Genomic DNA, 15,831 nt, shown 5'->3' on the forward strand with positions numbered 1-15,831 from the left:
TATATACCACAAAACTGGAAAATGTAAAGGAAATGGACACTTTTTTAGATAAATACCATATACCAAAGTTAAACCAGGACCAGGTGAACAATCTAAATAGACCTGTTAGTCGCGAAGAATTAGAAGAGGTTATCAAAAACCTCCCTACCAAAAAAAGCCCAGGACCAGATGGTTTCAATGCGGAATTCTACCAGAACTTCCAAGAAGACCTAATACCTATACTCCTTAATGTATTTCACAATATAGAAACAGAAGAGGCATTGCCAAATTCCTTTTATGAAGCTACAGTTACTCTGATACCAAAACCGCACAAAGACTCAACCAAGAAAGAAAATTATAGATCAATCTCACTCATGAACATCGATGCAAAAATCCTCAACAAAATACTGGCAAACCGAATCCAAGAACACATTAGGAAAATTATCCATTATGATCAAGTAGGCTTCATCCCAGGGATGCAGGGCTGGTTCAACATACGAAAATCTATCAATGTAATCCAGCATATAAATAAACTGAAAGAAAAAAACCATATGATCATTTCATTAGATGCTGAAAAAGCATTTGACAAAATTCAACTCCCCTTTATGATAAAAGTATTGGAGAGATTAGGGATACAAGGGTCATACCTAAATATAATAAAAGCTATATACAGCAAGCCGACAGCTAACATTAAATTAAATGGAGAGAAACTTAAAGCCATCCCACTAAACTCAGGAACACAACAAGGCTGTCCACTCTTGCCATACCTCTTCAATATAGTACTTGAAGTTCTAGCAATAGCAATAAGACAACATAAGGGGATCAAGGGGATTCGAATTAGAAAGGAAGAAGTTAAACTTTCGTTATTTGCAGATGATATGATAGTGTACATAAGCGACCCCCAAAACTCCACCAAAGAACTTTTACAGCTGATAAACACCTTTAGTAATGTAGCAGGATACAAGATCAACTCCAAAAAATCAGTTGCCCTCTTATACACAAAGGATATGGAAGCAGAGAGGGGAATCAGAGAAGCTTCACCTTTCACGATCGCCACAAACAGCATAAAATATCTTGGGGTAACTCTAACCAAGGAAGTGAAAGATCTATTTGACAAGAACTTTAAGGCATTGAAGAAATAAACTGAGGAGTATACCAGAAAATGGAAGGACCTCCCTTGCTCTTGGATTGGAAGGATCAACATAGTAAAAATGGCAATTCTACCAAAAGCAATTTATAGATTCAATGCAATCCCCATCAGGGTCCCATCAAAATTCTTCACAGATCTTGAGAGGACAATAATCAACTTTATATGGAAAAACAAAAAACCCAGGATAGCCAAAACAATCCTATACAATAAAGGATCTTCTGGAGGCATTACCATCCCTGACTTTAAACTCTATTACAGAGCTACAGTGATGAAAACAGTGTGGTACTGGCATAAAAACAGAGAAGTCGACCAATGGAATCGTATAGAAGACCCGAATTTTAACTCACAAACCTATGAACACCTCATTTTTGATAAAGGAGCCAAAAGTATACAATGGAAGAAAGAAAGCATCGTCAACAAATGGTGCTGGCATAACTGGATGTCAACCTGTAGAAGAATGAAAATAGACCCATATCTATCACCATGCACAAACTCAAGTCCAAATGGATTAAAGACCTCACTATCAGTCAGAACACATTGAACTTGATAGAAGAGAAAGTGGGAAGTACCCTACAGGAGATGGGCACAGGAGATCGCTTCCTATGTGTAACCCCAACAGCACAGACTTTAAGGGCAACATTGAATAAATGGGACCTACTAAAACTGAGAAGCTTCTGTAAAGCAAAGGACACTGTCACCAAGACAAAAAGGCAACCTACTGACTAGGAGAAGATCTTCATCAACCCCGCAACAGACAAAGGTCTGATCTCCAAAATATATAGAGAACTCAGGAAACTAGACTTTAAAATGCTAATTAACCCAATTAAAAAATGGGGCACTGAACTGAACAGAGAATTCTCAGCAGAAGAAGTTCAAATGGCCAAAAGACACTTAAGGTCATGCTCAACCTCCTTAGCAATCAGGGAAATGCAAATCAAAACAACTTTGAGATATCATCTTACACCTGTCAGAATGGCTAAAATAAAAAACTCCAATGATAGCCTTTGCTGGAGAGGCTGTGGAGGAAGGGGTACCCTCATCCATTGCTGGTGGGAATGCAATCTTGTGCAACCACTTTGGAAATCGGTGTTTCGGTTTCTCAGGAAATTCGGGATCAACTTACCCCTGGACCCAGCAATACCACTCCTGGGAATATATCCAAGAGATGCCCTATCATATGACAAGAGCATTTGTTCAACTATGTTCATAGCAGTATTATTTGTAATAGCCAGAACCTGGAAACAACCTAGATGCCCTTCAATGGAAGAATGGATGAAGAAAGTGTGGAATATATACACATTAGAGTACTACTCAGCGGTAAAAAACAATGACTTCTCAAATTTTGCATGCAAATGGGTGGAAATAGAAAACACTATCCTGAGTGAGGTAACCCAGACTCAAAAAGATGAATATGGGATGTACTCACTCATAATTGGTTTCTAGCCATAAACAAGGGTCACGGAGTCTACAATTGGTGATCCCAAAGAAGCTAAGTAAGAAGGTGAACCAAAGGAAAAGCATATAGTTGTCCTCTTGGCTATGGGAAGTAGACAAAATTGCTGGGGAGAAAATTAAGATCTTGGGGGTGGGGTGGGATGGGGGTAAGGGGAGATGGGGAGAGAAAAGGGAGAAGGGGAGAATGGGGGGAACTTGGGGAAAAAGGAGGATTGGGATAAAGGAAGGTTGGATAGGGGAGCACGGAAGCACAATTCTTAGTTAAGGGAGCCACCTTAGGGTTGGCAAGAGACTTGAACCTAGAGTGGCTCCCAGATGCCCAAGCCGAGGTCCCCAGTTAGTTCCTTGGGCAGCTGAGGATAGGGAACCTGAAATGACCCTATCCTATAGCAATATTGACGAATATCTTGCATATCATCATAGAACCTTCATCTGGTGATGGATGGAGACAGAGACAGAGACCCATACTGGAGTACTGGACTGAGCTCCCAAGGTCCCAATGAGGAGCAGAAGGAGGGAGAACATGAGCAAAGAAGTCGGGACCACGAGGGGAGCACCCACCCACTGAGACAGTGGAGCTGAACTATTGGGAACTCACCAAGGCCAGCTGGACAGTGACTGAAAAAGCATGGAATAAAACTGGACTCTCTGAGCATGGCGAACAATGAGGGCTGATGAGAAGCCAAGGACAATGGCACGGGGTTTTGAACCTACGTAATGTGCTGGCTTTGTGGGAGCCTAGCCAGTTTGGATGTTCACCTTCCTAGAAATGGACGGAGGGGGGAGGACCTAGGACTTACCACAGGGCAGGGAACCCTGACTGCTCTTTGGGCTGGAGAGGGAGGGGGAGAGGAGTGGGGGGAGGGGGAGAAGGGTGGGAGGAGGGGGAGGGAAATGGGAGGCTGGGAGGAGGAGGAAATTTGGGTTTTTTTCTCCTTTTCTCAATAAAAAAAAAGTTAAAAAAATTGATTAAAGGTTTAACTGAAGAACTTTTAACTTAAAAATAAAGCTTTAAGTCGTAGTACGGCCACAGAGAGATGGGAAACTTTACTTTCCTGGTGAACCTTTAAAGAATGTCACAGTTTCTTGTATGATTCAGTTTATTCAAACAGCCAAGGTTTAACAAACTCAGCAAAGACAAAGAAGTGAGTCAGGCATCTTCAAGTCAGGTATTGTTAACCTGTGTAGAGCTTAGGCATTTCTGTCAAGCATATCTTGTTTATCAACATATGCTGCTCCTTACCTAAGATTTTCTAGAAGCCTGATGTGGAACACAGCAAAACCTAAGTGGTTAGACACACATCTCTAAGTCAGCTTTTGCTAATCTGAATAGACCTTTATAGCCTGATGAATTTATACTCCTTTATTTATCAAACATACCTCATTAATCGAACATGTGTTGTTCCTTATCTAGGATTTTCCAGAAGCCTGGTGTTGAACACGGTTAGTAAAAACTTAAGTGCTTAGATAGACATCTCTAAGTCAGCTTTTGTTAATCTGAGTAAACTCTTATGACCTGAGGAATTTATCAGCCTTATTTTCAATAATACCTTATTCAAACATATGTGGTTCCTTATTTAAATTTTTTACTATCAGGACAAAAACCCTCATACAAAACTCCATCCTGATCCAAAATATCTTGACCACGAGGGGTGCACCCACCCACTGAGACAGTGGAGCTGATCTACTGGGAGCTCACCAAGGCCAGCTGGACTGTGACCGAAAAAGCATGGGATAAAACCAGACTCTTTGAACATGGCGAACAATGAGGGCTGATGAGAAGCCAAGGACAATGGCACGGGGTTTTGATCCTACGCAATGTGCTGGCTTTGTGGGAGCCTAGCCAGTTTGGATGTTCACCTTCCTAGAAATGGACGGAGGGGGGAGGACCTAGGACTTACCACAGGGCAGGGAATCCTGACTGCTCTTTGGACTGGAGAGGGAGGGGGAGAGGAATGGGAGAAGGGGGAGAAGGGTGGGAGGAGGGGGAAGGAAATGGGAGACTGGGAGGAGGTAGAAACTTGTTTTTTTTTTTCTTCCTTTTCTCAATAAAAAAAAAAAACCAAAATATCTTGGGGATCCGCTGCTGCCTCCTTAGTCCAAAAAACGATGCAAGGATAAACAAAGGGCTCACTATAGCTGAGAAGTTTTATGAATGCCGCCTTGCTTGGTCTATAGCACTTGGCCATTCTATCAAGATGGTTTTGAAGCTACATGGCATTTACTCTCTTTTAACCATAGTAAAGATGGCTACCAGTCACATGGTCGCTTCCATCCTGATGGGGTCATCAGCCAAATTGGAGGCAAGTCACATGGTTCCTATTGAAAAACATATTTTCCTCCATAAGGCTGAGACACATATGAAGTATATATACTACAACAGATCTGTTTTTCTAAACAAGAGTTGAATTACATATAATATACTGCAGCAAACTAAGATTTCCTATGCATCGATTTTTTAACTATCCATCTTTTATTGCAAGTTTTAAGCTAACATTTTGCAACAGGTTTTACAGATCTTTCACCAGAATTTAGTCAGTTCCTTTAATGTGATGCCCCACTCTCAGTACAAACATTTCTGTGGCTGTGATGAAATCCTATAACCAAGAACACTTGTAAAAGGAAGAGCTTGCTTTTGCTTTTGCTTGCAGAGGGATAAAGGTCCACATGGTGGCAAGCCTGGCAATAGGCAGTCTTGGCAGAAGGAACGTGAAGATAAGAAGCTGAGAGATAACCTTTTTTACTGCTAAGGCTAAGAGAGAATGAGCTAAATCTAGGGCAAGGTTATGGACTCTCCAAGCCTGCTCCCAATGACACGCTTTTTCCTGCAAGGCACACCTTATAGACCTCCTCAAACAGAAAGGTCAACTAGGGGCCAAATATTCAGATCCCTGCTTCTACAGAGGTATTTATTTCTCAACCGAGCCACCACAGATGTTGAACACTTTTAAAGATGGTTCGTAGTTCAAACATATCTCCGATATCCCCAACTCTTCAATTATCACCTGTCCATTCATTTTTTTCCTACACAATTTGAGATATTTATTTTATTTATTTATTATTTTTTCCAATGAGTCTAGTTTGTGTTGCCCAGATAGCCTTGGGAGAGAGGCCTGTCCTGGTGTGCGGTCTACTTGCCAGCAGATGTAGCTTGCATATAAAGGTTTTTCAATTCTAGTAATAAGTCATTAGGAGTCATTTTAATACTATGTTTGTTTAACAGAGTAAGAGAACTGGAGTCTTCTCTAGGGCCCAAGATCTATCAAGTCCCAGGTTATCAGTCACATTAAAGATGCCATTTATGAATTCCATCTTATGGAATAAGCCTTAGATTCAATCATAAAGTGATTGGTTACTTTAATAACTTATAAGCCACTGTGGCATCAGTGGGAATATCTTGCCAGGTTCGTTGTAGCCTGCAGAGTTCACAGCTGGGTGAGACTGAGGATAGCATTTCTCCCCCAGCAGCATGCATACCTCCTTCTAACTCCATGAACACTAGCCAAGATGGAGGAAGTTTCCAGGTGAGTAACAGTTTGATCACTTCTGTAACTCAAGGATATGGCATCTTCAGCAATAGAATATTACCATAAAGCTCTCATTCAAACTACCACAGATGCTGAACACTTTTAACTATGTTTCTTAGCCATTTTTATTTTAAACTTTTGAGAACTATTTTGATCTGTAACTCATTCCAAAGATTGGTTTGCTTATTTTCTCGACTCCCTGTTTTTTGAATTCTTTATATATTCTGGATATTAGTCCTATATCAGCTGTGCAGCAGTCGAAGCTTCCCTCCTGGGCTTGCCCTTTCTTCTATTGAATGTTTTCTTTTCTACGCAGTTTTTTAGTTAGATGAGGTCCCATCTATCGATTGATCTGAGTTCCCAACTAGAGTCCTATTCAGAGAGTCCTTTCCTACAGCTGTAATTTGTAGTCTAATGCCTATATTTTCTTCTAGCGGTTTTAGCATTTCAGGTTTACAGTGGCATATTTGGTACCTTTGCAGTTGATCTTTGTGCAGGGTGATGGATCAGGTCTAATTTCATTTCTACGCATGGACATTGCTTTTCCCAGGACCATTAGTCGAAGATGTCTTTTCTCCAAGGAGTGGTTTTCATATTGCTGAGAAATGGTTCAGGTGTTTCTAGTTACGCACGTTGAAGACTGGTCTACATGCCTGTCTTTGGGCCAGTACCAGGCTGTTCTTATTGCTATATATCTGTGTAAGAAACCCTAAAACCTAGTGCAATCTCTCCAGAATTGCTCTTCTTGCTCAGGATTGCTTTGGCTCTCTGAGGGTCTCTTGTGATTCGGTATAAATTTTAGGATGTCTTCTCTACTTCTCTGAAGAATGTAGTGGGTATTTTGTTTGGATTTGCATTGAATCTGCATCTTGGTTTTGCTATGATGGTCATTTCCACAAGTTTAATTCTATCAATCTGTGAGTATGATGGGGGCGGTCTTTACATCTTGTGGAGCCTTCCTTAATCTCTTCAGCGATTAAAAGTTTTCATTGTAGAGGTTTTTCACCTCCTTGGTTAGGTTTATTCCTAAATATGCTATTTCTTTGAGGCTTTAATGAAAGTGGATGTTTCCGTTATCTCTTTCTTGGCATGTTTCTTATTTGAATCCAGAAATGCTACAGATTTTTGTGAGTTGACTTTGTTGAAAGTATTGCCCACTTCTGGGAGTTTTCTAGTGGAATTTTTGGAATGTCTTTTGTATCATCTGCAAATAGAAATGATTTGACTTCGTTTACTATTTATGTAGCCTCATCCTCCTTCTCTCTAGCTAGCGCTTCTAGCACTATATTTTTAAAAAGGGAGGATTCTGGTTTTCATCTGATTGCTTCAAGTTTTTCTCCATTTAGTATGATGTGCTGTAGCTTTTATTAGTTTTTAAAACTTCTTTGGGGATTTCCACATCATGCACCCCAATTCGGTTCACCTCCCGCTCCCCCTATATCCTGCCGTCCCTGTTGCTCCCCCCATGAGAGAGAACAAAACAAAGCAAGCAAACAAACAAAAGCAAGAACAACAACCAAAAATGACTCTCTAATAAACCAAAGCAGAACAAAAACTACAGCATGAACACAAAAATCTCTGCTTCTCCTCCTTCCTGACTCCCCACCACCTCTTCATCTATCCTGGTGGCATGGGAGGCTTCAGTGTGTCATACAGTGTACCCCTTTGGCCCACCAGTCCTTGCTCTGGTTCAAGGTCACTTCATGTGCTCCAGTGGGAACATTCAGAGTCCTGGCCTCCAGCTGCTCTTCCCTGCTAGGGATCTTTACTTTCCTTCTGATCTGAGTTACTGAAAGCTGTGTCAAAGTTGTTTACCAGCTCTGCTTCATGAGCACGTGTTGCCTTGACCTTGAGGATCAGAGGATAAGGTTTTCACCTGTTGGCCCACCTTGCTGTGTTGGGTCTATAAGCCTCCGTGGTGCTATTGAACAAGGGGCTTCTTACCAGTGACTAGAGGTCCGTGTCTCTGTCTGTGTGTGTGTGTGTCTTTGTGTGTTTCAGTCTCCAGCCCCTTGCCCAAAGCTCGCGAACTGTATGGTAGCATGTAGAGCACAGACAGGCGCTGTGTGCTGCACTCCAGCAAGACCTAGATGAGATAGATGCTAGGGTGGGTCAACCCAAGGCCCAGTTGTGGGCATGGGTGTTAGCCAGGCAGGTCAGATGGAGCCACTGGGGCCACCCGCCACAGGTGTGGTGGTGGAATCAGCTACCCTACATGCATGCCCTCAGGGTAGGTTCATGTCACCTGTGGTGAGGGGTGGGGTCCTCCCTCTTGAGTGCAGGGTCCAGCTCTCTGAAGTGGCTCCAGAGGGGGAAGGCCAGGTTTGTCAGAGCAATGAAGGGCGAGACTGACTCAGTATAGCTCTCTGATTTTACCTTACATGATTTCTAAGGCCTCCTGAGATGACACTGGACCCCAGCGGCCACTAGACCATGGACCTAAACATGGCCTTAGGCAACAGCGTAGGCCTGGGTGACATCCTGGCTCTGGGTGGAAGGAGAAGCCACCCAGGTAGGGACAGTCTCAGCAGTTGTATGATCACAGGACGCCACCAAGGCCTCCGGTTGTGGCTCCAACCCTGGGCCTCTATGTGATCATTAGTGACAATGCAGGACCTGGGCCTCAGGTCAGACCCCAGTTACATTAGGACCTTGAACCCCAACATGGTCCTTAGCAGCAACTGGGTCTGGACATCACCATTTCCCCCAGCGTGTATAGCTTTTATTATGTTGAGGTTTTGCTCCCTCTAGTCCTTGTCTCTCTAGAAGTGGTATCACGAAGTCATGTGGAATTGTGTCAAAAGCCTTTTTGCTAACTGAGATGATAATAAGTGAGTACACACCATGTTCATCTTTGTGGGTCTGAGTTACCTCGCTCAGGATTTTTCCTAGTTCCATCCATTTGCATGCAAATTTCAAGATATCATTTTTTTTAACCACTGAGTAGTACTCCATTGTGTAAATCTACCACATTTTCTTTATCCATTTTTCAGTTGAGGGACATGTAGGTTGTTTCCAGGTTCTGGCTATTACAAATAATGCTGCTATGAACATAGTCGAACAAATGTCCTTGTGGTATGATTGAACATCCTTTGTGTATATGCCCAAGAGTGTGGTATTGCTGAGTCTTGAGGTAGATTAATTCCCAATTTTCTGAAAAACTTTAATTTCTTTCTTGATTTTTTTCCTTGACCCAGGGGTGGCTCAATTAAGCACTGTTCAATTTCCATGACTTTGTAGGCTTTTTGTGAGTAATGTTGTTAAATTCTAACTTTAAACCATGATGATCAGATAAAATGCAGGGGGTTACTCCAATTTTTTGCTATCTATTGAGGTTTGCTTTCTTACCAAATATGTGGCCAATTTTAGAGAAGGTTCTATGAGGTGCTGAGAAGAAGGTTTATTCTTTTATGTTTGGGTGTAATGTTCTGTAGATGTCTGTTAATTCCACTTGAGTTAGGGCACCTGTTAGTTCCCTTATTTCTCTGTTAAGTTTCTGTCTGGTTGACCTGTCCATTGGGAAGAGTGGAGTGTTGAAGTCTCCTACAGTTAACATGGGGTTTGATGTGTGATTTAAGATTTAGTAATTTTCTTTTACATATGTGGGTGCTCTTTGGGGCAAAGATGTTCAGGATTGAGACTACATCTTGATGGATTGTTCCTGTGATTAGTATAAAGTGTCTTTCTCCAGCTCTTCTGGTTGATTTTAGTTTGAAATCTATTTTGTTAGTTATTAGGATAGCTACACTCACTTGTTTCTTAGGTTCAGTTGATTGGAAAATCTTTTCCCATCCTTTTACTCTTAGGTGATGTCTGTCTTTGAGGTTGAGGTGTGTTTCTTGTATTCAGCAGAAGGATGGATCCTACTTTTATATCCATTTTCTTTGCCTGTGTCTTCTTATAGGTGAATTGAGCCCATTGATAGTCAGAGATATTAATGACCAGTAATTGTTAGTTCCTGTTCTTTTTTTGTGGTAGTGTTTGTGTGTTTTCCTTCCTTGAGGTTTGATTGTGTGAGGTTATCTGTTGCCTGTGTTTTGTGGGTGCAGTTAGCTTCCTTGGGTTGGAGTTTTTCCTTCTAGTACATTCTATAGGGCTGGATTTGTGGATAGGTATTGTTTAAATCTGGTTTTATCATGGAATATGATGATTGAAAGCTTTGCGGGGTATGGTAATCTGGGCTTGCATCCATGGCCTTTTAGTATCTGCAGCACATCTGTCCAGGACCTACTGGCTTTCATGGTTTCCATTGAGAAATTGAGTGTAATTCTGGAAGGTCTACCTTTATATGCTACTTGACTTTTTTCCTTTGCAATTCTTAATATTCTCTATTTATTCTGTATGTTTTGCATTTTGATTATTATATGGCTAGCAAACTTTTCTCTTTTTGGTCCACTCTATCTGGTGTTCCGTAAGCTTTTCATACCTTCATAGAGTTATCCTTTTTAGGTTGTAAAAGTTTTCTTCTATGATTTTGTTGAATATATTTTCTGTGCCTTTGAACTGGAGTTCTCCTTCTTTCCCTATTATTCTTAAGTTTCGTCTCTTCAAGGTGTCCCAGATTTCATGAACGCTTTGTGTTAAGAATTTGTTGGATTTAATGTTTTCTTTGACCAATGAATCTACTTCCTCTATAGTATCTTCAATACCTGAAATTCTTTGTTGGAGTTGAAGAAAGATAGTTATAATTATAAAAGATAGATTAAATATAAAACTTTAGACTCACAAATATAGAATAGATGATAAAGGTTGTCAAATGCAAATAGACTAAATATTAAAACTATAATTCTTGCTTGATAACTGTTTGGTTATATGTAATTTTACTATGTTAAAGTTAAAAATCTTCCTTTTATTTAGACAGAAAAGGGGAGGTGATGTGGGATTTCCCTCTGTATGCTGTTAATATCATTGGCTAGTAAAGAATCTGTTTGGGGCCTTTTGCAGTGCAGAATAGAACAAGGCAGGAATTCCAAGCAGATAGAGGAGGAAAGAGTAGGCAGAGTCAAGGAGAAGCCATGTAGCTGCTGTAGGAGATAGATGCTGGATGCTGGACAGAACCTTACTGGTAGGCTACAATCATGTGGCAATACACAGATTAATAGAAATGGGTTAATTTAGGATATAAGAGCTAGCCAAAAAGAAGCATGAGCTAATAGGCCAAGAAGTATTGTAATAATACAGGGATTATTTCAGGTTTGGGTGGCCGGGAAACAAATGAGCAACCTCTGCCAACACAAAGGGGGATACAAGTCTCCTACCTGAGTCCCAGCTTAGTGTGTCAGATATGGGTCCTGTGCAGAGAAAGGATCTATAAAGTCACAAAAGAATGGACATGGTAGAAGAAAAGGCTGAAAGGGGCCAGAGGAAGAGCTAGTGGAAGAAAAAAACTTCACAGTTAACTTAGTTTGTCATTGGTTTAAAAAAATACAGCATGAGTGTGTGTGCGCAAGCGTTTTTATTTCTGCATCAGCTGTAATTGATAGTTTTTCTAGGTATTATAATCTGAGCTGGCATCTGTAGTCACTTAGAGCATGTAGAACACATATGTATATATACACACATATATATGCATATACATGTGTAGAAATATATATAATGCATTTAAAAGCAATTCTTTCATAATGGTTTCACATTGCTAAGAAGATTTCAGCCAGGAGAAAATTACAGGCATAAAAGGATGAAAAATAAATATTCTCTTTCTCTCTCTTGAAGAAAAATATCAAGTCCTAATTTCATATTTCACAGACTTTTTTTTCAAGAGCACAATATAAATAATTCAGTCTCTATGTCTTTGTTAGAATAAAATAGTAGAACATGGGTAATTAAGGATGACCATAATGCTTGTATAAAAGTACCAATGTGGAACATTGGAAACAATTATTTATGAACAAGCACTGCCCAGTATCAGATTGTATGAATATATTTGAGCCATATAATCTCCCTAGGAAAGGGGTGTGTGTGTGTGATGTGTGTGTGTGTGTGAGAGAGAGGGGGGGGGGGTTAGAGATTTCTATTAAAGACAAAATCAAGAGATTTAGTTCATTATTATAAAATTCATTTTTAGTTTATTCAAATTCCTTTTCTCAGGGGTGGTATATACACAAAGCAAATGTACAAATGTATAACAAATATTTGTAAGTACAGATGTAATACAGAAACAATTGTTGAGGAGAATTTGTCTTGACTCAAGTGTAGAGGAGAAAGCATACTTGTTTATGCAGTCACATGACACTAATTCATTTACATCTTACATCAAGGCAACTCTTATACAAGCAAACATTTAACTGGGGGCTTGCTTATAGTTTTAGAGGGTTAGTCCATGATATCATGATAAAAAGCACACAGGTGATGGGGGAGAGTCTTCTGTTTTGTGTTAATTTCATTGGTTAAATAAAGAGACTGCCTCGGCCCTGATAGGACAGAAAATTAGGTAGGCAGAGTAGACAGAACAGAATGCTGGGAGAAAGAAGCTGAATCAGGTCTGTCGCCATGATTCTCCCACTCCAGACAGATGCAGGTTAAGATCTTCCCTGGTAAGCCACCTCGTGGGCTACACAGATTATTAGAAATGGGTTAGATCAATATGTAAGTGCTAGCCAATAAGAGGCTAGAGCTAATGGGCCAAGTAGTGTTTAAAAGAATACAGTTTCCATGTAATTATTTCAGGTAAAGCTAGCCGTGTGGGCAGCCGGGTGCCAAGGACACTGCCCGCCATTCTACAACACACAGGCACACAATGAAACAGTAGCTGAGAACTTTACATCCTGATAAGCAGGCAGCAGGCAGAGACTAAGACATGGGCCTGGCATAAACTTTTGAAACCTCAAAGCCCACCCTCAGTAACACATTTTCCCCAACAAGGCCACGCCTCCTAATCCTTCTAAACCTTCTCAAATAGTTCCACTCCCTGGTGGCTAAGCACCCACATCTATGAGCCTATGGAGGCCATTCTCATTCAAACCACCACAAATATTGACTGTCCAAGATTTTATAAGTTGTAAACTTTTGAAATAGGGAGATATGATCAAAAGGAATAAACTTTTAGATACAAAAAGAATTCTTGTGTGTGATCAGCATAAAAATGGTCTAGTATGACTGAAATGTACTAGATGAGCAGTTTTAAGTATTGTTGCCAAATATGTATACATGACCAAATAGAGTGATGGATATGTTAATTAGTCTGAGCATGGCAATCTTTTCAAAGTGTGGGCGCATTTCAAATCACTGTGTGTATCTTAAATATATACAATTTTCATTTCCAGTTATATCTAAATAGAGAGGGGGGAAAAGAATTTTTACCCAATTGACACAATGGCTTGCTAAAAACAAGATATTTGTATAGTAACCTAATTACTTAACATTTTCAATTGGTCAACTAACTGTGACAGAGCAACATTTATAAAAGGAAATTTAACCATTATTCTTTGCTCCATTCAGAGTTCAGGCAAAATAGGCATGAACAAAGACGGTCACAGTCAGGAGGACGATGGCATTGACGTTCACTACATTCCTCCACAAGGGCTTCTCAGAGGTGTCAGTAAACTTTTTCCTCAGGGCTTCTTCCTCCTCTTTGCTCAGCTTGGGCCCTGTATTCTGCAAACCACAGAATAAGCTACATGCCCTCTTGAGACATCCACGGGGTTGCTCAGGATCATCTAGAACAGGAAAAGCACCAATAAATCACCAACTAAGACAGGAAACAGAAATCACTGTTGTTGCTGTACAAATGACTGAGCTATGTCACAACCACTTACAAGTGTCATGAAAATCTATGGGAAAATACGGTTAAATCTAACTATATAAAATAGAAAATCCTGCATGGTGAGAATCTAATAAACAAAGTAAAAAGAAATGAAAATTAGAGTGATAGTGGCCTTGACATGCCACAATAATTTTTTTTGGTATTCCAGTATTATAACACGTTTATTTAAGAGAGAAACTGTGAATATTTTTAGTTATTGTACGTTGGATTCTTTCTTTTTAAAAATATTTATATCAAAATAGAATTGCATCATTTTCCTTTCTCCTTCTCCTCCTTCCAGCGGCAACTAGAGCCCTTCCCATGCCCTCCCACTTTCAAGTTGATAGCTAATTGGACTTAAGGCCCATTAACAAGAAGGGAAATCTTGGCTGATAGTGTAAACCTCTCGGTGATAGTGATGTCATTAGAACTTGGAGAAGAACTTAGAGCAACATAATTCCTTACGATATTCTAAATCTTATCTTTATAGCTACAGGTGAGTGTAGCTGCCACCCTTCATCAGATTCTTTTTTGTAACAGATGGAGACCACCTCAGAAATCTACAACTCAATACGGAGATCAACAGATCCTAAAGACGTCAGCCCCATTGGGTACATCTACATCACAGCACCTATGCCTCAGGGAGCATCCCGAAGGAGGCAGGAAGGACTGTGAGAGCCAGAGTACCAGGAGATCTTCTAAACAGTCTCTCCTAGAAATGGCTGCATAAACAAGACTTGAAAAATGAGCATATCAATGGACATGTGAACATGGGAGGGGGGACATTCTGAGGACTCCCAACCCCTTGACAAAGGACTACAGACAACTATTGATTGTTAGGAGGAAAACTAGCTTTTCCCGGGATGACCAGCTAAGGGGTTATCTAAGACAAAGTGGTCAGTCCTGAAACCATATTATACACAAACAGCTAAAACAGATTCAGCAGCTTTATACATATCTATATATGTGTAACAGTAATAATATCAATGAGCTTTGTAAAAAAAAAAAACAGGTAAAAGGACTATCAACAACCTCATGGAAACATGCTAAAGATGTGAAGAAGCCACGAAAAGAATGTTGACAGGTGGTCCGTAAAATCACTCAGCCATCAGAAGACGACACACAAGCGCTGGCCCTGGCCCCCACAGGCCCGGCAGCGGGTGCCACTACAGTGAACAATACATAATGGAGAGATGGAAAGGCAGAGTGTGATGGAGAGAGGGGAGGGAAAGAGAGCGGAGTGGTTCGTGCACTGTGGAGAGAGGTGGAGCTGGAGAAGAGATGGCGGTGAGGAACAGGCCCATATGAGGAGCCTGCACTGCCACCTGCAGCCATGTTGATGTCCTGAGTCCATGCTGCTGCTGGGTGTCATAGTGATCTGTGTGGTCCGTGCTGCCACCAGAGGCCATGTCTGGGTCCATAGTACATGTAGTATTATAATGCAAAAGAAAATTTAACTCCCAATTATGGGAATTTGGAGAATACAGCAAAGTTATACAGGCACTCGCCCTTCAATCCAACAGTCAAGCTTCTTCAAATCTTCAAATGGTATAGGGGGTCACATACAAAAAGTTCTGTGCAATGCTCTTCATAGTGGAACTGGAAAAATTTGAGACATGCTTCTAAACAGAAATCTATGAAAAATTCTAATAAAAGTGAGGCAAAACATAAATAAATAAATGGTAACGACACAGATACGAAGCAAACGGAGGAGATGCAGTGGAAGTAGGTGGAGGGCGGTGAAAATCGTGAGCTTCGTTATTAAAGGAGGCTGAAATTAGGAAGCTGATAACCAATCCCCGACCCACATCCAACCTAAGTTCAGACTACATCAAGTGAAGGGACTCTAAATACTACAAATGGAAGGATAACCATAAAAGGTCATGAAATAAGACAGAACAATAATGAGGAAGAGAAAGGAACCTGAAAGCTAGTTCGCTGATTAAAAAAAAAAAAAAAGACTAGATTAGTCTTAGTTA

The 15,831-nt window shown here is 40.6% G+C and overlaps 2 protein-coding genes across 3 annotated transcripts in view; one reads left to right on the forward strand and one right to left on the reverse strand.

Moving 5' to 3' along the window:
- The window catches only part of LOC121435564 (60S ribosomal protein L19-like), a 2,247-nt gene extending 683 nt beyond the window's left edge, over positions 1 to 1,564 (forward strand). Inside the window, exon 2 of the mRNA XM_041635010.1 lies at positions 1,507 to 1,564. Coding sequence (XP_041490944.1) covers positions 1,507 to 1,564 — 58 coding nt within the window. The remainder of the gene's footprint in view (positions 1 to 1,506) is intronic.
- Positions 1,565 to 12,720: 11,156 nt separating this feature from the next.
- The window catches only part of LOC121435451 (solute carrier family 5 member 4-like), a 39,469-nt gene continuing 36,358 nt past the window's right edge, over positions 12,721 to 15,831 (reverse strand). For both annotated transcript variants that reach the window (XM_041634782.1, XM_041634783.1), the window contains exon 15: positions 12,721 to 13,766. In XM_041634782.1, the coding sequence (XP_041490716.1) occupies positions 13,552 to 13,766 (215 nt within the window). In that variant the 3' untranslated portion in view covers positions 12,721 to 13,551. The remainder of the gene's footprint in view (positions 13,767 to 15,831) is intronic.

Source organism: Microtus oregoni, unplaced genomic scaffold, assembly GCF_018167655.1.
Source record: "Microtus oregoni isolate MIOR12 unplaced genomic scaffold, Mior012 000046F_ref0000063, whole genome shotgun sequence".
NCBI lineage: Eukaryota > Metazoa > Chordata > Mammalia > Rodentia > Cricetidae > Microtus > Microtus oregoni.